This window comes from Rhinolophus sinicus, linkage group LG01 (genome assembly GCF_036562045.2).
Source record: "Rhinolophus sinicus isolate RSC01 linkage group LG01, ASM3656204v1, whole genome shotgun sequence".
NCBI lineage: Eukaryota > Metazoa > Chordata > Mammalia > Chiroptera > Rhinolophidae > Rhinolophus > Rhinolophus sinicus.
The window spans coordinates 205,710,357-205,733,727 of NC_133751.1; the positions used below are offsets into that span (position 1 = coordinate 205,710,357).

General features: G+C 48.5%; 1 protein-coding gene across 15 annotated transcripts in view; it reads left to right on the forward strand.

Annotated features, from left to right (window-relative positions):
- Window positions 1-23,371, forward strand: part of AGAP1 (ArfGAP with GTPase domain, ankyrin repeat and PH domain 1) — a 513,425-nt gene that overhangs the window by 423,018 nt on the left and 67,036 nt on the right. For 8 of the 15 annotated variants that reach the window (XM_074315532.1, XM_074315538.1, XM_074315544.1 and 5 more), the window contains one exon: window positions 20,588-20,742. In XM_074315532.1, the coding sequence (XP_074171633.1) occupies window positions 20,588-20,742 (155 nt within the window). Of the gene's footprint in view, window positions 1-3,259; window positions 3,335-20,587; window positions 20,743-23,371 lie in introns of all 15 variants that reach the window. The other 7 variants (XM_074315517.1, XM_074315523.1, XM_074315549.1 and 4 more) reach the window with 1 other exon arrangement.

A 23,371-nucleotide genomic window follows, 5' to 3' on the forward strand; every position in this document is an offset into this window, starting at 1 on the left:
CCCTTGTGCCACGTCTTACTGTCACATCCACAGCAGCCTTGTGTTAGACGAGTTCTCCATTCACGTTTTGGCGCCGTTGTGGGGACAGGGCGTCCTGCTCATGGCTTCCTTTCCCCAGGCCTGCTGACTTTTCTGCCCACTCAGATTGGGGTTCAGGAAGTTCCACTGAATGTGCAGGCTGAAGTGAGACGACAGGAGTCTCACCGTCCCCTTTCAGGCTGCCACTTACTTTGCACTAGGTCTGAAGTTGTATGTTGTGGGCATTGTGTCCCCTGCGACCTGCATTCATTTGTGTTCTCAGACCTCCGACAGTGCTGAGACAGTGTGCCATGGCAGGCAGTAGCTGTGCCAGGCATTCTGACGGACTGACAGAAGAGACTTGCTTATCCAGTCCGCAGATTGCAGAATGGAAAACACTAACAATGCTCGCACTTGGCTTCCTTTGCTTTCCATGCGATAAAAGGTGAGATTCTGATACGAAAAGAATAGTTTTTGTGAGAAATAACATTAGTGACAACATCAAAGTAAGTTTGCCTATGTTTAAATGGAAGAAACTACATTCCTAAAAAAATTTTTTTTTTTTTTAAACTGCGTGTCTTAATTCAAATAAAGATGACCCAGAAAAGGTAGTCTTTTGAGTGAGTCTACATGACGCCCTCAGGAAAAGCCTGAGAGCAAGGGGCCGGCGTGATGTCCAAGGAGTACAATGCTGAGATGGAGCCAGGCATCCAGCCAGAGCGCCATGCGTCCTTTTGCTGCAGTGTCTCCATTTCCCTAGGAAGTGAGTCCAGGCAGCCGCACCACACATGGCCCCAGATTTTATCGATGATGATATGATTGTATTTTCTTGTTGAAGCTTCTGAACAAGTGGACTTTGGGCAATCAATGCCCCAGGAGACAAATGCACATATCAGGACCTGGGTAGCAGCCAGAAAAAGTCCATTTGTTTAAGGAGAAGAAAAAGGCATGACATTTTACACATTAAAATTGATTATTTCATCAATAGGTTAATAGAAAACCAGGCTGCGAGTTCACTTCCTGCTTATACATCCCTAAGGTAATGGGAACCCAGAGTTTGAAAAATGCAAAGCGAGAAAAGAGGTTTTCTGTACAGGGGCTTCCCCCCCTTCCGGAGGGGGGCCCTGCCTAGATTCTGCCTATTTATATGTAAATGTTTTATAAAGAGGTCAGTGTACCACTGAGGAGGGCAGACTCTGCCTTCTACTTTCTGGGACTCGTGAAACATGCGCCAAGATGGCACAGCTTCGGCTATTGGAGAAATGAAACACATGCTTAACTCTGAGAAAATCCGTTATACTTAAGGACCCTGGTAACTATTCATTGAACATTTCTAAAGTAAACATTTGAAAACTCATTAGTTTTGGCTTTTTGTCTCTAACACAAGATGTTTGTACTGGTGGGCACACCTGGGAAGCCCCCTTTCCCAAGTGTGCTCTTACCTGACCGGGACTTAGGTGTTACCTGGGACAGGTACCTTATAGATAGTGAAGGTGCCTTGAGTATGCAGAGATGTGGAGAGTGAAATTTAGACCCATACAGTGTCAGAAGGCCTCAGTCACCAAACTTAGATGCCCACTAGTTGAGAGATTGTATTTCTTACTGTTAAGTGATGTGTCGTTGTCAAGGTACAAAGTGACTCTTAGGTGTTTCGTTGTAACTTAGCTGTTTCTTGTTTTAAATCAAGGGGCAAGTAAATTACAGCTAGTTCTTACTCGCCATTAATATGATTCCCATCCTGGGTACACAGGACTGCACAGTCTCAGACTGGCATTTACTTCCTCAAATGCCCGTTTCGTGCATGAAGTGTGTATTGTCACTGCAAAGAAACCCAATATGCCCCAAAGGACATGACATTTGCTTCAGCAGAACTGCTCGTGGAGACCTGGTCATCCCCCTGGGTCGTCTTGTGGCGCCCAGAGCCCACACTGCACCACTGGAGGTAGAGTATTTGGGCTCTAGCCCTACAGCAGGCGAGAACAGCCCACCCGTCCTGAGCCCGGAGTGGGTGGGGGTGAGGGAGCTGACCACTGGCCAGCGCGGGGGTGGGTCTTGTGTCTGTGCATCCGCCCACTTCCCGCTTTGAGCTTCAGACACACCTGTAGAAATGCAAGCACCTGCCTTCCCCAGGGGAGCGCTTCTTACCTACATTAATCAAACGGTTATCAGAGAGCCTCATGGGAGGTTTGCCTGGTTTCTCTTCCTGGCCGTGGGAGTTGAGAGAGACAGGTGGTCCAGTTGTGGCCCTTCTTCAGGAACACGGGTGGTTGTGGCCATCACTGACCATGGACATGTGTGATGTGTGGCAGTCCTTAGCTACATTTGCGCAGTAACTTGCTCCACAAAAGCCACCTGGCCACAAGTGTCTGCATTCCTGAGTCAGAGGAGGGTTGGGAGGGTGGGGGGTGATGAGGTGAGACTGTCCCTCCAGCCAGTGACGGCACGCTGTGTGAGGTGGGCATTCTCACCTGTTAAATTGTCTCTGCATTTGACTCCCACACCCAGGGTTCCTCTGTGGGTAAGTCGGCATTTGTCATTTGTCTTGTTTTTTGGGTGCTCCCTTCCGTGAGCTGAGCGTTTAAGGAGGTATGTGCCCTTTGGGGTCCTCGGAGCTCCATCCAGAGCCTCCAAGGGCCCTGTAGGAAGGGGACTCCACCCTTTGACCACAGCCAGAAGATAGCTGAGTTTTGCTGGTGTAGATCACTGTCCAGATCCAAATATGTTGGGGGGAAAACTTCCTTTTTTGACAGCCCTGGGTGTTAAGACCTCCTTTCTGCTGTACACACCGGAACTGCTAGTCACCAGGGTCTCTGGCTTTCACGTGCTGCCAGTATGTTGCCAAATCAAAGGGCTAGTGGCACCCTAGCTCCTTCAAAAGATGCCACCAGCCCCCAAGGAAAAGACCAGCTTTGCAGTGTGTGGAGTCACCACGTGTGGAAACCCAGCAGGGGCACGGGAGCATGGACTCTGTGTCTGGGCAGCCGCTGCATTTTGTGCCAACCTGATAACGCTGGTTGGCATGCACGCCTCCGCCCTCCCGAGTAAGTGCGTGTCCTAACCGGGGAAGCGGAGCCGGTGGGGGGTGGGGAGGCCCACGAGCGTCCGCCCGCCCCTCGGGAACGGATGGAGGTGACGTCACGGGCTACTTTGACATTTTCTTTTCTCCCCTTTTCATTTGTTTTCTTCTCCTTTTTGTTTTCTCTCTTCTTCCCCCTCTCCCCTTTCTGCTCTCGGGATGCAGCCAAACGCAAAGCATGGAAACTAAACCGTGTTGGTAGCCTGCGAAATATATACAGCAGCAGCACCAACACCGAAGGTAACGCGCGCCCCCTCCACCCTCCCTCCACGCCCCTGCCTTCCCCGTGCAGACACGGAAATGCGAGTCCCCAAGCCGCATGCACCCTCATTGTGTTTGCAGACTCATTCCTGTGGTCTTTCCATCTTTTTGTTTGTGTGTTTTATTTTACCATTCATGTTCCTTTCAGCTTACTTAAATTTTGACCTTTCCCTTCAGTCGTAGAGTAGTGATGTTTAAATTACTTGAGAAACCTATTTTCTCCTCTTTTTTTCTTTTCCTTTATACATGTGGGCACTCAGTGTAATATTTCCCAAGTTATTACAGTTTTTAAAAGTGTTAGTATCAGGTGTAATGATCTGTAGCCAAATACAATAGTACAATAGTGTGCCGTGACATTTAAGTAACAGTCTTAATTTGTTTTGTGGATTCGTTCTCCATAATGCTCTCTGCAGCTCTAATCCAGAGGCAGCCAGGCCCGGGTCATTTGCATGGGCGCTACTGCTTGTAAATTCAGTATATTGTTGTGTTTCTAAAGGTCGTCCAGTGCCAAAGTTCACAAATTGACTTGCGTAGCTTTCTTCACCGAAGACAGCCGTCATTGCTTTTGTATAATAGCAGATTGAATTTTTTCCCCCACCTTCATTTGAACAACACAATTATAAATTGCCTTTTTTTTATGATTACAAATGTCAGGGGTCAGAATTATTTTGATGCCAGGCAAAGGAAAACCACCACCAGGCAGCCCCAGCCCTTGTAAAGGAGGTTGGTGTACAATATGTGCGATGCAAAATAGGTCACAACCCAGCGATCTTGGTATAATAGGGGGACATTTTTTTTCACTTAAGTGCAAGCCAAATGGGTCAAGTAATCGCAAGCTCGTGCCCTAACACTAATTGACTTATTTGGGGATGATTATAACTGTAATATTTTTCTTAATGTCACTGTTTTCTGGGCTGTTGATTTTAGTGATTGCCAAGCAGTGGCATTAAATCTCTTGTAAATTTTAAATTGCACGGTATTTCTGTAAACAAGTCCCTCTCTTCACATCTGATCATTAACCTTTGCTGATTTATAGCACCATCCTTTTTTTTCTTCCTTTCACAATTACTCCTGTCTCGCTGCTGGAAGCCCTGCTCTCAGCCAGGAAGAAAAAAAAAAAAAAAGAAGAATCTGGAAAACAAAACTACATTTTCACGATGCCTTGTTAAAGACCTGTTTTTTAATCATAATTTTTTTTTCCCATTCCTCAAGGGGAGATTGTCGTCTGTTAAGTTACCAATGGAGCTTGACCCCTTTGGTGCCTTCTTTCAAAGCACTCGTTCGAGGAAGCAAAATGAGAGGGAAACATAGTAGAATTTTAGGACCAGTCACATGCAGTCTCATTTTTATTGTATTTCAAAAGGTGTTAAAATACTATTTTTGATACTAGTTTTTCAACATAAGGTGCCTATTATTTCTCTTCACTGTGACCTAATCAGACATGGGTTTTGTTTTTTTGTATGTATGTGCATCTGTCACAGCAAATTTGTTTATTTACTTACGGCCTTAAAAAAAAAACAGAATGAGTTACATGACATGCAGTTTTACGCGAGATGAGACTGTATACAAAGTTGGGGGGCAGTAAGGAGGCAGACAGTCCCCCCGAGACTTGCTGATGGGGCCTTCCTGGAGACCCTGGTGGGCGGCAGCTCACGACAGGTGTGACGATTTGCAGAAGAGGGAACTTCTCACCATGACCGATCAGGTAACCCACAGTGCCCAGGGCGCTGGGCAGGGAGGGGCAGTGCCACTGTCTGAAATCTGTCAATACCTGGTAACGCTGCGGCTCAGGGCCCCTCACTCCATTAGCAGCAGCTACCAAAGGCAATTCTGGGGGTACTGGAGTAAATAGTGACCACACAGCCAGTTCTTCCTCAGTGTTTGCTTTCATTTCTGTTCATTGTTCAGTTACATTTATGAATCTTCAATTAAGCGACACGATCATTCTTCATTTACTTTGGGTTTCTTTTAAGATTGATATCTGTGCGTACCCGCTCTCATTTCATACAGCTTTTAATAGTATATTGCTAGATTCGTATAATTACATAAAATAAATTACCAAAATGCATTTCTAATTGCCAGTATTTCAATGCAGGATGTCATCACATAGTCTGTTTATAACATGATGCTTTATGAAAATTCATATCCTGAATTTTGTCTACCTTTTGTTGTAACCTGAGGCCTTGAGTGTTACACTAAATGTACCCATCCCCAAATGGAGTATTTTTTAAAATGGTCCACTTGAGTAATTTGTTCACAAAATACAGTTGACTCCAGAGTTTCCTGTGGAGTTGGAACTCGAGTTTCAATAGTCAGGGGAGGGTGCCCGCTACAAGCCCGGCCCTGCCCAGGGAGCCTGTGCACTCATTTGGGGCTCCTCGCTGCAGTTGGGGAGTGGCGGCGGTCTGCAGTCCCCTTTCCAGCTCTGGAGAGTCCAGCTCAGACATGGCACTCGCCTGGGGGGGGGCTCCGGTTGGTGAGAGCCAGGCACGACCAACACTGGACCCGATGGTCTTACTCTGAAGCCCCTTTTCTCTTACAACAACTCTTTCCAGGCCCTGATTCCATTATCGTTTAGACGCCAGAGTAACCTGCCCGGTTGGTACAATGGGAAATCTGGGTGTAGACAAATCAAGTGATTTTCTGCAGGGCCAACAGCTAGCCCATTCTGGGGACAGGACATGTGCCCAGATGTCTCAACTCCAGGACTTATTCCCGGGTGCACAATGCGTAGATGTTAGGAGTGGATGAGAACAAATGAAACAGAACTAATTAGGGAAGCACACGTGCAAGAATACAAGACAAACAAAAACATGCTCTTTTGCTTCTTTTTTGTCCATTCAAGCTCATGGTCTGTGATACCAAGATGGAAACCTAATTTGTGTGTGTTATATTGCACTAATTTTTAAAGCTTTGTTACTTTATAAAAATTCAACTCTCTCCTAAGGTTGGTGAAATCTGAGTCCCTCCAACAAGACCGCAGCTTTCCTTTTTCCATCTCAGGAGCCTGTAAAGTATAATGGAAGGTATATTTATGACGGGATTCCCCAGTTTGTAGCGGCCTCCCCACCTGAGGAGAAGCCTCCTGCACGGCAGGTGCCGAGACGACCTGGGAGGCTGCACGGAAAACCCTCTCTGGGAAAGAGCCCAGAGCACTGGGCAGGAGGATCAGCCCTGTGGGGCTGTGTGCGTGGCACTCCACCCCCAGCAGCCGTGGGAGGCCCCAGAATCCACCGGCCTGTCTGTGGGCCTCACCGTCCCCTGGACACCTGGAGACAGGCCGATGTCCGTCCACTGTGAGTTGGTGAACAGATGGACTCTGTCAGGGAGGGTCAAGGCCTCTTTGCTTTTACAAAGAAAGCACTTTCAGTGCATTTATAAAGCAGAAAGGGGTAAAGGAAAAGTGTACTGGGGAGCAAGGGGTGTTTCTTAGGGTGTCAGGTCACCCACAGCATTTGAGCTGAACTGACCACTTAATACTGCAGACAGCGTGTACATCCAGGTAGCAGATGCAGCATTACCTGAAGCCCCGGCTCGGCCTTTGCACAGAGGTCCCGGCTCGGCCTTTGCGCTGACATCCCGGCTCAGCCTTTGCGCTGACGTCCGTTTCTGTGGGCCTGGACCTGCCCTGCATAGAGACCTGGGACTCCTGTGGTTTGCGTGCCTTCCGCAGCCACATGAATGGACTCAGGGAGCCCCGACGCTGTGGCTCCAAACAGGCCCTGCTCCGGTCACCGCCCTGTCCACTACCTGGTGTCCCGGTTCTGAGGCGTCCACCGCACTCAACGTGACTTAAACAAACTGCAGGCCGTGATCACGCTGGCCCCTGAGAGGGACGTGTTCCTGCCGCCATGCGGGCAGCCTGTGCCAGGTCCCGGCACGTGGACAGCGGGAGGGCTGGTGGGCAGCCCAGCGGGTGTCGGACAGAGACCCTGACGTGGGGGGAGGGAAGGTATGTTCTGAATGAGGCCCGGGGGGCTTACTGCACAACGAAGCTGCATTTCAAGTAGGGGCTCAGGAAGGGAGGGCCTTCTGAGCTACGAGACCTGATGGGGGCCGTGACTGTAGCACTGTGATCGCCTGGCATCCTGTCCTGTCTCCCCAGCAACCTCTTGGGGGTGTCGCTTCCTTCACGTTTTACAGGAGGAGAAACTGAGGCATGGAGAACAACAGCCAGGAGCCCCAGGAAAGCACACCTGCACGTGGAGACGAGGCTGGCATCAGGGTCAGCTGCCACCTGAGCCCTGGACATGGGCTCGGTCACAAGCATGGAGCACGCTGAGGCTTGAGCGGCGAGGGGCCGGGGGCTGTGACGCCCAGCACACAGCAGCTCCACTGTAGGGGTGTGACCAGGCCTGCGTCCTGAGGGACTCCCTACAGGGTCTGAACCCCGCCCCCACCCCCAATGCCCCCCCCCCAGGCCACACATGCCCCCCCCTCCAGGCTGCCCCCATGCTAGGCGGGGGTCCTCTTCACTCTTAGCACGTTTCACGCATTTTCAGTCCTTCTGATTCTCGACTGGAAATTTGCAAACCTTGTGTTGCTAAGTGCGCTGTGGACACTGGTTTCCAGCCCAGACACGAGCAGGGTGGTTGTGGTCCAGTTCTCAACCTTGGGTCCTTGACTCTTGCTCTCTGTGCCTCGGTTTCCCCACCTGTAAACTGGGAGATGGGGCCTCCTCCAGAGGCTGTGATGACATGTCAGTGAGGCAGTATATCCAGAGGTGCTGCCACAGTTCCCCCGTCATCACTGTTAGTACTTGCCTCTTGTCGGGAGTGACACACACCCCATCATTCAAAGAAAATTCACACGCCTGAGCATCATTTACATAGTAAGGAGCAGAGAGAGTCAACAGGAAATGTCCCAAAAGTGTAAAGGGGGATTTAAAATCGAGCTTTTTCCCCCCAGACTTTTAAATCAACCCCTCCCAGCTCCATTTACTGTCATCCTCTAAAGAAGCAACAAAAGTAAACATTGGGCTCTGGAATCGGACACGCCGGGAACCGATCCCAACTGCGTGAATTCAGATGGGTTACTGGGTATCGCCTTCCCCCGCTTAGGGTTCTCTAAAGTGGACACAGTAAAACCTACCTCAAAGTGTAATTGAAGAAGTTGACTGAAGCCTGCAAAGCCCTTACCTAGAGTGGGGCACATATGACAGTGACCACAGTGGGCCTTGCTAATTGTTGTGAAGACCTCACTAATAGAAAAATAATTCCACAAACACACTCTGTGGAGAGTGTCCATGGAACCATTTTTCAGGCCTGTTGAGTATGTCAGTTCAGGGCAGAATCGGCCAAAGCCAGCACTGGGGGTTGATGGGAACAGTCCAAACAAACATCTCATGCAGATAAATTCAAATTTGAGAAACCCTTTCATGGGAAGACACTGACTTTTTGGGCAGAGAAGCAAGATTGCTGGTGTCTCCAGCCCTCGACTTTTAAAAGGATGGTCCTGGCGGTCCTTTGAGCGTTGGGCAGCGCCTGGCAGAGGACACGTGTGGGCAGTGAAGGCCCACGCAAAGGTCTGGTGAACCTGCACAGCCAGGTCTCTGGGAAGGAGCCTGTGCCCGCCCAGTGTGGCCGAGCCCACGTGGTTCACCGTCAGGAGAGCGGGCCTCTGAAAAGTGATGAATACAATTCGAATGAGTCACAAATAGTGAACACTGCTCAGTGACAAGGACAGATTCCAACAGACGCCTCTAGTTTTTCTTTCTAAACCAAAAGCGTGGGTGAGCCTTGAGTTTTCACGGGGTGCCCGGGCCACGAGCGAGCGAGTGCCAGGGAATGTGTTGCCACGTCCGTCTACTGCATCCTGAAATGTTTTCAGTTTGGGATCTGATCATTTATTTTCTCAGGAGCTTTGTGTGAGACACTCTCCTTAATTTACGAAATGCGTGGCACCCTATGATTCTGGAAGCCCAAGCTCATAGAAGGGAGTTTCTGGCCCCCTGGCTCTCAGCCGGCTCTCCCAGCTCTTGCTATCCAATGTGCTGGGAAAATACACACCTCAGTGTTTTGTGAGAGCCTTCCTGGGGTAACACCTGGCAGCAAACACCCCTAACTTTGTGACCTCCCTGGGGGGGCTCACTTTTTTACCGCATTAATTCTGCTCTTCTAAATGAAGCGCAGTGCAGCCCCTCTGTTGGACGCTGGACTAAACAAAGATATTTACCAAATTCAGAGCTTGCAAAAATATTTACCTAAGGTCCATGTATGTCTTTACAATGACCAGAAAAAAATTGTCTTTTGTTGGTTGGTTTAAAAGGATCAACTTCTCCAGTGGGAAGAGGTTGTGATGTTATGGTTTTCATTTTGGTTTGGTTTGGGGTTTTCTTGCCCTTGGTCTTGGTTTTCAACAGACCTGCATTGTATTCTTCAGGTTTCCTTCACATTCATCTTTTCCCGCAAAAATGAGAGAAAAAATTTAAAGAAAACTGAGTTTTTATGTTCTGGTGGGTTTGGGCTAGATGCTTAAACAAGTGTGTGGTTTTCATCAGAATTGCATAAACTATCTATGTTATACAGGCTTTGAAAGCAGAAATAGAGAAGGCTTTTTGCAAGCTGTATGGCTCAAAAAATTAGCATAAAAGCCTGGGGCTCCGGATGACTTCGCCTCGTGTACTCTCAGGGCTAGATTGTGGCGGACCTGGCAGACACATGCCATTGCCGTTTCTGATGTGAGGAAATTGATAGCAGCTACCTGGCCAGTTGGGTTAAGAAGGCTTCTGAGGCTGCATCAGCCTCTCTGAGATCAGTTACGAATGTCTTTCCTGGCAGACGAAAGGGGGGCAGCAGGCCTTTGTGGGCCCAGTCCAGCCTGGGGCCTCCCTTGCCAATCAAGCTGACATTGAAAGGGTGGACTGGCCTGCTCGTGGGTCCCCAGTTAGTAGATGTTAGAGCAGAAAGGGCAAGGAGGGAAGTGCATTGCAGAAGAAAGAACCCCAAAAGGGGAGGGAGCCCAAGACCTAAAGGATGTGAAGAAAAAGACGACGTGGAGAGTCAGCCAGAAACTGGGAGAAACCCGTTGCTAATACTCTCCTGTTAATGAGGAAAAAATGGCGTGGCCAAAGGTTTGCGCTGCTGTTAACACGCTAATCAGAACACCGTTGTGTTTCCTAGAACAAATGCCCTAACTCTGTGACAGCAAAGGTCACAAGTGGAGAGCTCAGCTATGTCCCTGCCAGCCGTGGCAGTTTTTATCTTCAGATCATTTTTAAATGGTGACCCCCTGGAAGCCTGGACTCTGCCCGTCCTGGGCTCCTGTTGGCCACCTCTGCACGTGGACACGTCCGTCCTCCGTGCTAAAAGTTGTCCTGTCAGCATAGTGTAGATGACACTGTTCATCATATGTTCGTCCTTAAATATGTCAGGAAGGACACTTAGCCTTGTGGATAGAAACGGGCCGGGGGTCTGGGTTCCAGGTTTGTAGGGGAGCCGGCAGAATGCACGGAGACCCCTCAGCTGCTGAGTGAGGACCTTGGAGTGAGTGGTCGCGGACACACACTGCATGCTTCTCAATTCAGAAGACACGAATCGACCCAGCAGCATCACCCCACACCTGCCTCCCGCGGACATTTCTGAGCCATCATGCGTCAGTTTGGTGCAGAGGTCTGGGTCCTCTCGGCCTTGGCAAAAACATGGGGTGGTTGTTCCCCCAAGACAGACGGCTGCATCTGCCCGTGTCTTCTCCCATCCCCTCCCCCCCAATGCTTCTTTGTCAGATGTCTCCTGTTGCAAACAACTTCCAAATGTAAAACAGTTGCAGCTGCTTCTAGCCCTTTAACCCTTTGTCTGCTAGGATTCCGCGGAAATAATTGATGACTGATTGGCCCATTAACCTTTAAAAAAAAAAAGTTTGACAGCCCGGACTTGTGTAATGAGGAGGGATTCCTTGTGAAATCAGTCTGATGGCTGAGTTGCTTGCCCCTGAGGAGGCAAAATTAGCCCCACGGGGCCTCGTCTGCATAGAAACTGGACGCAATTAGTGTAATATCCGGTGTTATTAATGTCGTTGGGAATAATTGGGAAGGTTGATTTCGACAGGTTCATGGTGCTAAAATACTATTATAGTGGACCTTTCCACAGCTAACCGTTAAACACGGAAAACTGTTTAAATCCCTAGGAGCCCAGTGACAGACTTTATGAAACAGCTAAGCCCTGGGATGTCCCGCTGGGAAACAACAGGCTTCCTTTCAGGCTTTGGGTGTGGCGAGGCTTTGATTTGTCATTATGGGGCGGGGAGGGGGGGGGGGCTAAGGGATGGAACTTTGCTGATCCCCTGTGTATCGTAAAACAGAAACATACTTTTAACGGAGACGCAATCAGGAATGTCTACAACCAGAGTTCGGTTTTACAGAATGAATTAAATATAAGCCACTATAATTGTCCCTACGAGTAGGTTTGTGTTAGGGAAATGAAGCTGCTCGAAATGAAACGGCGATGGTACGTTGTCACTCTCCGAGCGTTCATTCTTCACGTTTTAAATGAGTGTGACAGTGAAGAGCGATGCTCCGTCTGTCTCTCTGACTGATCGGCCTCACACTGCCAATTACTATTTTTATCATTTTTTATCTAGTTGCCGATAACTAAAATAGCGTCACCGTGTCACTTCAGAATGTGATGTACTCTCCCTGCTCCATCAGTGATTTGAAGAGGCTGCGTCATCTGATGAAAATTCTCCTTTGAACACGTTAATGTTCTGTCTGTACAGAAGAAGGAAAACTATTTGGGTAGAGCATCTACTAAGTGCTTAATGAGTGTAATAGTCGCTGCAGCGATATGGAAATGTAAGCAGGGATGAAATCCAGAGGTGCACCAGGTGTTGACCAGGTAGCAGCCTGGACCCCACCACCACCACCACCACTAGGTGCAGGACTTTTCTCCACTGGAGCTGTCAGGACTGGGTTTGGAAGTGACAGGAGCCCACTTAAAGGGGTTTAAAGAAAAAAAAAAATTTAAGGAGGGGGAAGGGGAGAATGGATTGGTTCATGCACCAACTGTAGGTCAGGTGTCTGGAGCAGAGAGCAGGGTCCCCACTCTACTCTGTGATCAGTAGCATTGTCACCTTGCACAGCTGGCGGCCTGGATAGCAGAGGTTTTCCTTCCCGTGGAGGGACAAAGGCTCCTGAACCTGTTGGGACCTGTCTTGACAGGTCCCAGATAAGACAGGGCTCTGTGGCCCCCACCCAGATCTGACAACCTGGAGGAGGAAATGTGAATCGTGTGCCCCCTGCCAGAACAGAGCCGAGCAACCAAGAGCACCATGTGCTCTGATTTTCCTGGTGCAGATGGGACTGTCCTCCTCCACGTGCTGACCTCCTCCAGTCACTGTCAGGGAGCCATATGCCCAGGAAGGTAGCAGCTGGAAAGTCCCGGCTTATGACTGCCATGTCCACGTCACAGGAGATGTGATGACAACAGCGGAAATGCTTTCCCACAGCCACTCGTCACGTCCCCTAGTCTTCTCCAGACGAGACCAGTTAAAAAGAAATGTGACAGTAGTGACAGCTGGGCAGAGATTTCTGCGACAGCTAGTCTTAAAAGGGCCACCACCTTGCTCTTGCATCAGCAGTAAGGGGAAATAACAAAGCCCCTGGGAACTGGGGAGATTCTGTCAACTCCCACTGGACACCCTAGGAGAGTTCCTTTTAGTGTCCATTTGTTTTTAGGAAATGGAGAAAGCACACTGCTGGCCACTCAGAGAGAGAAAAAGAATTAACTGAGATAATGCCTCTAAAGCCCTAGCATTTTTCCTGGCACAAGTGGCTCCCAGTAGAATTGTTTTTTGTATTTATTATTCTGTTGCAGTGGATTCATTACAAAGAAACAAAGTATCCCTTCGTGGGAGTCATATGTAACATGATTCAATATGCCACTGCTGTGTAATCCTCGATCTTATTTTTTAATCTTGGGAGGCAGACAAAAGTCATGTGGCAGATATAATTCAATTCTGCAATTCTAACTGTATCTGTAGGTGTTAACGTATTACTCTCTCTCAAAAAAAAACAAAAAAAAAGCCACATAAAGACAGTACCCTGGGAAAAAGGGTGCCCTGAGCACAGCTGGATTCCATGTGGTGGCAGTGGTGTCACGTGGTTGCAACCAGATTCCGAGCAGTTTTTTAATCTCAGCAAGCGGGGCCATGCCACTGCCAGGCTCCTTGGGAAGACACCTTTGCCAGGGCCTGAAGTCCAAAACAAGGCTCCGAGTAGCGCCCCCAGTGGGGTCCCCTCTGCACTGAGACGGCGTGGGGGTTCCATCTCCCTCCTCCTCCTGTCTTCTCCACAGTGAGCTGGACCCCTCTCCCGCAGGGGGTCCAGGTGTTTGCATGCACGGTTCGGCAAGGAGCCCCATCAGCCTGTCCCACCTGAGAGGCACTATCGCCTCATTATCTGGGAGTGTCTGCTGGACACTGTATACAAGACCGCATGTAAGCCAAGCCGTGCAAACAAAGAAATTCCCCGAAGAATTCTTCATCAGTGTTTCACTGCATATTCAGCCACTACTGGGACTGAACAGCCTTGAATACAAGGCTTGACCTTCGTACCTGGCTGTGTCCAAAGGGGCCTTCGTGTGTACGTCATACCTTAAAAAGGGACGACTCGCACACAGGGTGTCACAGTGACTACGAAACTTACTGTGGCCCCATGCCTTGTCCCAGAAGCATTTTTCTTCATGTCTGTTATTTCTGCAGTTGTGCGCCTTTCCAGGTTTACAGTTACCCCACAGGACTCCTCCCCCACCCCACCCCCAGAAAAGAGAAAAACGGTCTCAGATGGATGGAGCGTTGTGTGTTTGCACAGTTGCGCAGTCGGTTCTTACCTGGGACGTGAGACATGGTGGCACTTTCCAGGGTCCTTCAGGCCTGTTCTTCGGGCTCAGCCACCCTCCTGAGCTGGGGGCCGCCAGGCCGAGGTTACGCAATGTCCTGCGTCCGTTTGCTCCTGGCTCTACTGAGCCCTGTTGGCATTTCATTATAATTAGCAGGCGACCCAGCCAGGGGTTCCTGTTCTGGGAGACGAGGCATGTAACCTGCTCTGGCGCCTGTCACCCTCTGGTTAATCCGTCACCTCCAAACACAGTGTGGGGTCTTCTCTTCGCCACCTGCTACGGGACTGCAGTTCTGAGTGAGCCTTGAAGCTGGGACTTCAGGGGGATTGTTTGGCTTATTCACCGTTCTTTGTATCTCTCCTTCCCTGCCTCACAAATGGAGAGGATGTATTTGTAAACATGTGTTTAAATATTATTTCTATTTGATCCTCGTGTTCAGAAATGCAATTAACATTTCGTCCTGTTGGTCTTGTATCTCGCCCATGTGCTCACAGCTACTGTTTCTCATCATTTGTAGGTTATTTGGGGCTTCCTGTGCGAACAAACATGTAATCCATGAACGACGGTTTTCTGTCTTGATTGCTCTCGCCCTGAGGTCTTTCCTTTCTCTATTCTGACTCACTACGCTGGCCAGCGGGCCTGACGAAGGCTGTTAGGCAGCGTATCTGCCCTGGGCACCCTCCAACCGATGTGGAACGATTGCCTCTCACATTTCATCATTAGGGTGATGAGTGGCTTTGGATGGGTAAAGGGTTTCCCTTCTCCTCCTAGTTTGGTCAAAGACGTTAGTATTTATTTTTCTTATTAATTTCTTTCCCGTCTTCTGATTGGAAGTCACACATTCTACTTTTCTTGAAGAGGTCAACCCTGATATTCTATCCTATGTACCTAATCTACCAAAACATAAAGTTAGTTTTATATTCCTCCGGGGACCAGTGCAAAGTCCTGGGACATTTTAACTCATGTCCTCACCTCCATTTCCATTTCTCTAGTGTTTACACCTTCCCCAAATTAGACATTATTATGAGAAGTAGTATTTGATATCATTTTGGTTTTGTTGTATCTATATACATAATCATTTGTTCCACAACACTTCTAGCTCTGACCTTCTTTCTAGAATCTTCTGAAGTGTAACTTTTGCTAGTTTCTTTAGTAAAGTTCTATTGGTAATAGGCTCTTTCCGATGTTTTGCATGAAAATATCTTCATTCCACTCTTTACTTGAAAGTGGGTTTTCCTGGATCCCAATATTAAAATGGCATCACTTTCTCTGGGCGCTTTGAGGATGTTATTCTCTGTCCTGCACGTATGACTTTGCCCTTGAGAAGTCCGTCATCTGTATTACTGACATGATTGTAAGAGCAGTCTGCCTTTTCCTGCGTCATTCTCAAGAGCCTCTTTTGTCTCTGGTTTTCCACACTGGCGTGAACGTTTGGGGTGGATTTCCTTGTCATAATCCTTCTTGGTACCTGTGCTTCCTGTGTCTAGAACTCTGTCGTTCAACGGTCCAGTAACATTCTCACTCTTTGTCTGGCAAGCAGACGTAGGTTATGTTTCTGGCACTTGTCTCCACACCACACCCTGTCCCTCTCACAGTGTCCACTCTCCTCGTCTTCTGTTCTGTGTTTTAACCCATTTCTCCAGGTCTGTCATCCAGCCCAACCATTCTCACTAGCTCCTCTGGGAACCCAGCCATGGAGGACTCTGGGGGGTTTTAACGATTATCATTTGTATTTCCAAAAGATCTTTTTTTGTCTGAGCTGCCTGGTTCATTTTCATGGTCTTTTACTTGAAAATTTGGGGGATTCTACTTTTTAATTTCTTTGAACATTTCAGTAGTAGTTATTTTAAATTCTGTATCCGTCATACTTTGGACCTAACTCTGTTGTCCTATTTCCTGTGTGTTCGGTGTCTTCAATTTTGAGTTCACACATGGGTGATCTGTATGGAATGCTTTCTTTCCGAGAAGATGCCAGGAGCCAGGCTGGCTCTGCAGGCCTGGGGCCCCTGCAGCCCCCGCAGCCCCTTTCCTTCCAGGATTGCTGGATGCGGGGCTCGGGATTCTCTCCCACGCCTCATGGTGACCTCCTCGCTGTGCCACCGGAGTGTCTGCCCCTTGGGTGGCGTTCACTTCTGCAGGTGTCTGGCACTTAGTTCACGGTTCTGGCTTTTTATCACATAGATTTGGTTTGGGTGGGGAGATGAGGGTGGGCTTGGGGCTTGGAGATGATACTTTAGTGCTGCTCCATCAGCACAATAACAAGTGTGTTTTATGGCGAAGACCCTGCCATGTATGTTACCCACCATATTGTGGGGCAGTCTGGTTGGAAGAAGAGGCTGGGTCACAGCACCCATGGCCCCGGAAGCTGGGCCAGGGCCGATGGAGACATGCTCACATGTTGGTGTGCGGAGTGAGATCATAGACCTGTTACACGGGAAACTCGGAGGGACGTGATCAGGCTGAGCCGGAGCCAGAGGAACAGTCAGGCAAGGGCTGAAGGTACGAGGAAATGGAGAGAAACGTACAGATTGGGGACGTTGGTGGGCAGTGTTGTAAGTGACCAGGTGGCAGTGGGAAGAGGCAGAGGCTGGAGTCTGGGTGATTCTGAAGTTCCATCACTAGAAATAGCATTGTTACCATTAACAGACCCTAAGTGGAGCGTTTGAAAGTTATCACAGGGCTACGTTATTCCTGTTCATTTGATGTGAGGACCAAATGTGTGAAGAGTATCTGTACACGTTTTTTAAATCCTCAAATGATTGCATTTGGGGTCACAGATACAGATGTGAGAATTGTCCACATATATGGAAGTGACTGTCTGAGCTTTGGAAGGAAGTGAAGCCTAGGAAGGCAGTGAGGGAGTGGGGAGGACCGGGAACTAACCCTGGATTGCGCCTTCACTGACGGCCGCCTGCAGAGGAGCCCGGAAGGAGGAAAAGAAGCAATGGTTTCAAAAGCTAGAAAGAAAACGCTGCTTGGCTGTGGCAGACAGACGGCAAGCGCGCCAGGTGAGCCCCTGCTTGCTCCAGGGCAGACATTGCTAACTGATCCCAGCACTCATTCTCCGCGAGCCGGGAGCCCACCTTGGAATCCTCAATACAGGCGTCCTGGCAGCTGTTCAAAGCTCTGGGACTTAGGGACAGTCGAAGGAGTTGAGCACTGCTGTGCGTCTCTCCCGTGGGATCTCAGAGTTGAAAAGGCCCCACTGGGCCTCTTTGCGATGCTCCGTTTCCTCCAGACTCTCTCTGAGAAGGCCATGCAACAAGGGCTGTACCCCTCAAGGGGGTAGAATCCAAAAGTAGTGGCTGTTCCATCTGTGTATAGCGGGGGGGGGGGGTGTCGGTGGAGAGAATCTACTGAAAGTAGAGCCAGAAAAGGTTAGTGACATAGAAGATACTAGAAAAGGAAACTTGTGTCCAGGATGAGTAGAAATAGGTGGTGGAGTTGATCTTTAAGGTGATCGATTGGGAAGCTGCAGAGCAGATACTGTAGGACGAGTACGTTTGGAAATTGGCAAGAAAGGAATTCTGATGGTCCTGTGAACGCTTCCATGTGTTCGTTCCCTTAGGAAGATTTTGCTTGCATAGGTAAATTTTGTTTACATAGTTAGTAGCGCAAAGCCCGACTGTATGTTAGCACTTGAATTTGGAAGTTCGGCCTTAGCATGAAGCATTGAGTATTTCAGTGGAGGTCGCCCACTACAGCCGCTGCGGTGGAATGAGACAAAAAATACAGACGGCCCCGTGCTACAGACCTCAGTGTTTTCAGTGCTTTACGTTCAGTCATCTGAGGATGTGTGTGTGCTCCTGTCCCTGTCACTTAGAGACAGAGCAGACGGTCTCCTGCATTCTGGAAGCCTTGCACATCCGGCAGGGGCGGACAGCCAGTGACTGAGCCCTGCATCAGAGCAAAGCAAGCTTAGGTCTTTCGCTTTCGTTCTAGTGAATGTAGCTCAGGATTGTGACGAGGAATTTGAACAGAAAAGCTTTACCGCAGCCTTACAGAATGGGAAGCTCATGGTCGTAATTTTTTTCACTGAAAGATCCAGTAAATTCAGGGAGCTTTTGAATGTGCCTTTGAACTTCACAGATTAACACAAGCCAGGAGCCTGTGCAGTAATCTCCTCGTCAGCAGGTGCCGCTTCCCAGCCCTGAGTGAGCAAGTTTGCCTGGTGGCCTAGCTTTGACTTCTGCAGTGCTGTCTTGCCTTGTCTGTCCATTCACTGGGACGGTGTTGCCTCAAATACATGAGCTGGAGAACACTGTCTTACAGGAAGCCATGTAGAAAAGATTGTCATTCATAGTATTGGGACATACACGTCGGTGAGTCAAGAAGCTGGACCTCTTAAAAACCACAGATATAGTGCCCTAGCCAGTCATTGCAGGTCAGCCATGGGGACACCTATTTGTAAGTCACAGCCAATTTTTAAGTGAAAATCCCAACAACTGCCCTGTGTCCGAAGGCATTACTGGGGTGGGGAGGGGCCTGCAGACCCCTCTCCCCCAGTTTCCTCCCACCTCCCTTTTCCATAGCAGGTGGGGTGTTCTGCATAATGCCAGGGGTTATTTGTTGACTGAGTTTCCTGTGACTCCCCACTTTCTGCACTCGCGGAGCCTGGCCCCTCTCCCGGGGGGCCTGACCTGTACTTTCCCACAGCCCCAGTGGACCCTCAGGAAGCGTCATTCACGCTCCCGGGCCTGGGCACAGATAGAAGCCCTCCACCAGTAGCTTTGCAAAAGGATGTGCTCACCTTCCCTATGTCCCGGTTCCCTTCAAAGCTACTTCCATAGAGTTAAGCACAACTCCCCAGGACGTTCAATTCTAAGAAAGCAGTGATGCTGATTTTGCATAGAACACAAGACCATAATTATCAGAGCGTGTAAAGATTTTGTGCAAAAGTGGCATGGCCCCGTTTCCATGGCCATGGGTGGTGGTTTAGAGAAGCTGTTCCCTCTACTTGGCTGTGCCTTAGGAAGGATGCAAGCGTCTCCTTCCTGCTCTGTCCCCACCCCCTGGGATCCATGGGATCGGGTGGGAGGTCTCAGCCACAGAGTGGGGGCTGCTTCTCTCCTGACACTGAAGGGGAGGAGGCAAGGGCGGCTGGACATGGCTGTTGCTGCTTCGGAGATGAGCCCTGAGCGTCCTTGTGTGGAGGTCGAAAGGTGCCTGCTGAGACAGGGCCTGACAGCCCCTAGAGAAGGGGCGGGGCCAACCTGAGCTGGAGCCTAGCAGAGGTCAGGGGCAGGGGGACAGGGTCTGTGAGGGGTGCTTGGCGCTCTGGAGACAGGCTAGAGGAAGGTGGGAGGGTCGTGAAGTAGATGAGTGAGCCAAGTGGCCGTGTGCAGATGACTGAGATGATAATTACCTGAAGCAGTGGTCAGCTAGGTAGGTCGGCAGTTATTATCGTTATTAATAACACGTGCTCACCAGGTGATGTAATGAAGCTCGTTCACGGGCCTGTGATTGCAAACTGTGAATCAAACGAGATGTGATGCCTGAAACTCCAGCTGGAGGTTTCCTAGTGGTTATTTGTGACTGATTCTGCTGCTTCTGGTGGCGCCTCCTCTCCCTTTTGTTTCTGTGGCAGGACCAGGGGGCAGATGAGAAAACAGGACAAATGCTGACATTTGTGGACTGTCGCCCGTGCCCCAGGCTCTGTGTCCACCTGAGTTCATACATGTCATTTAGCCAGTGGGACACGCGATGAAGCAGGTGGCCTTTTCCCCCATAGTAAGGGTGACAGACGGCCTCGGAGGTGTCCAGACTGTGTCCAAAGTGCCCGACATGGCCAGCAGAGCAGCAGGATTTGCGGCAAGTCCAATTCTTCCCAGTCCGGTCGCCCCACAGCAGCTGTGAAATCCCTTTAAATCGCCTGGGATCCCGCTCGCTCTCCCCTTCTGAAGACAAAAGTATTAAAGCCTTCCGCACTGTAACAGGGTCTTCTGCCGACAGTGAGCAGAAACCCCAGGCACCCCTCTTTGCAGGTGTATCTGTGGATGTACAAAGAGGCCTACACAGAAATCAAAACTGTATCCTGAGATTCGCAGTATTAACTTACTTTGCATCCCACAGGTATCAGTGGTCAGCAGTAAGTTACACTGTTATTTTCCTAAGTTGCTCCGTGTTGTTGCTTGTGGGTTCCTAACACAGAAACACTGACATCACACGCTGCTTTTCTTTTCTTCTCCCCTGGGCACTGATCCAAACCTAGCTGAGCCAGGCAGGCTGTGGGAACCAGATCTGGAGTGTTTGCAGGTCTGTGGATGCAACTCTGTGCTCTGTGCCTCCAGCCCCATGCGGGCACGATTGAACCCAAAGGCACTTTTGTGACCGAGGGCTGGCAGAGGGGCCGCAGTCGCATGAAAGCTGAACTCTTCATCCCCACCACTCTGTGTTTCAGAGCAAGAAGAAAACTTTGAGTTTATCATTGTGTCCCTCACTGGCCAGACGTGGCACTTTGAAGCCACCACGTATGAAGAGCGAGATGCATGGGTCCAAGCCATCGAGAGCCAGATCCTAGCCAGCTTACAGTCGTGTGAAAGCAGCAAGAATAAGGTAAGGCTCTTAGCAGGCTGCCCCCCGAAATCAAGAGCCGCTGATCATTAAAGGGAAATGGAGGCCGAGAGAGATGCCCAAGGGAGCGGAAGCATCATATGATACGTGTGATTGACAAGACCCTGGTATTCTTTCTGAGCAAAAGCCAAGTAATGGAAAAGATAAGAAACACTTTGTGTCAATTTGTATCAAATATCAAATACTCGTATCCTAGCTTAACCATTTTCGGACAACAGATAAATCCCTTTTTAAATCTTTACTCTCACCTAATCCCAAATGTAAACCATGGACTTTTTTATTGTATATGATGGCATCTTTTAGGCTCTTGTCACTTATGCATCCACATTTATTTTTGTTTTAGGCAGAATACACTCAGGAAAAGAGATGCAGACTAAAACCGGGCACTGTTCTGTTCTCATAAATGCACAAAACTCAAATCCATGTCAAGTGAGAAACTGTTTCTTGTTACAGACAGGAAAAGTAGACATGCAGATGTGAGATACAGGGAGTTAGAGAGGATACCGTGCGCATTTTCAGAACTCTGCTGATAAAATCTGGTATGCGTTTCAGTCAATAATTAGAGGTAATTATTTCACACTTGTTTAGCCAGGGGGAAAAAAAGACTTTAACCTGCATTTTCTAGATTCCTGCCCAGTGATAACCCTTATACAAAAGTCTTTTTTTTTCCTTTTCCTTTTTGCCATTAAAGAGTCCTTCAAATGTTAATGCTTGGATGTTTTTAACCCCTTTTCTGGGATATTTTAGAGTCTTAGAGAACATTTTGATTTTTCTTTTCTTTTTTTTTTAATTTATTGGGGTGACAATTGTTAGTAAAATTACATAGATTTCAGGTGTACAATTCTGTATTACATCATCTATAAATCCCATTGTGTGTTCACCACCCAGAGTCAGTTTCAAACTATGATCAACTAGAAACTAAGAGAAAGGACATTGCCCACCGACCTGCAGTTTCATTTGAAACAATTTAAAGAAATTTCTGCCAATGATTTATGTCCAGCTTTGTCATTAAGAAGAGAGTCTATCTTTCAGAAAGATGGAGTGTCTTATTTTATTACCCTCTTTAACCAGGGTAAACCAGACCACAGTCATTATTATTATAATGTAATTTGCTTCTCTTTTTTAAAGCTGTTTTATACCCAAGGTGGGGAGAATCACTGCCTTTCGTTTCTGAGCACCTTGGCTTAATGAGTCCCACAGCCACAGACGATGCTCTTGCGTCTCCTTGCCGATGGGGAGCGATCACACGTGTCACCCACACAGCACAGGAGTTGAGTTTCAGGAGTGGGAAGGGCCTGTGTTGCCAAGCACAGGGCCTGTGACAGACGCATCTCAAATTTTGTATAAAGTCACCATGTCTCACCCGGGCCAGACTCCACGCCGCATCAGCCGGACTCAGGAGGACCTGGGAGAGCGACGGCCTTTCTCACACCTGGCCAGGCTCTTCCCGCTCTCTGTACAAACAGACGGCATCACCTCGGCCTGGTGCACACGCACCAGCCTTAAAATGCTGCCCATTTTCTCCTGCTAGCCGTGTGTACTCTTAGGAAAGTGCTGTTCCTGGGTGGACTCAGGAAGGCAGAGTCACACCTGTTCACCTTGGGTGCTTGCTGAACAGGTGTGAAAGTGTACAGCATGGAAGTAATACCCACAGGGATAGCTTGAGGGCAAAATGTAGACTCAGCTGAGAATGTTAGCTGCCTGTGGATAATTCAGAGTGGGTAGCAGGTGCAGACAGACAGACACATCCCTGTATGTGTACACACACACACACACACACACACACTCCAGATGCCAATATAAATTGTTTAACATTCTTGGAATACTTGGGTATCTAACCAAAGGGAATAAACCCCCAATAATGCATTGTGCTATTAGTCAGTAGCAATTAATAAATTATAATTTATTGTTAAGTGGTAAGCAGTAAATTGTTTCATGGCAAACAATTTGATAGGAGATGGTTCAATTTATGAAGAATTCTTATACAAAAATGAAGCTTATTCTAAGTGCCCTCTGAAATTTATTTGGCTTTAACCATTATGCTAAACGTATGCAGCATAAGCCTTAAAAACGGTACACGTATATTGCTTTACCTAACACCTCAGCTTCCAGGAATTTATCCTTAGTAAGTAATCACAAATACATGCAAAGACTTAGCATTGTTTACAAGAGAGAAAAATTGGAAACAACTTAAATGTCAATCAAAGTGAACGTCTTAAATAAGTCATCGTAAGTGGAATATTAAGCAGCCATTTAAAACGATGGTATTGGAGAGCAAGTGGTGGCATTGAAAGATAACAATATGTCATTAGACTAGAAAGGCAGATTTCAAAACAGTAGATAGTGTGTTGGCTTAAAACATACTAACGTGTGCGTACATGTGCTTAGGAAAAGGCTACAGGAGCAGATATCAAAATGTTAATTAAACTGACGTGTGATAATCATATCATAGCTTATAGATCTTCATGTCATTCTTTCCCCTGCTGTATTTTCTAAACTCGCTTAGAGAAGGCATTCAAGTGTAAGTGTGAGGATAAACGCCCCAGCTGTACTCCCACTCCTCCCTGCCCCGTACCTGTTAGTGACTCTGCTACTGTAGCCACTGAGCTCG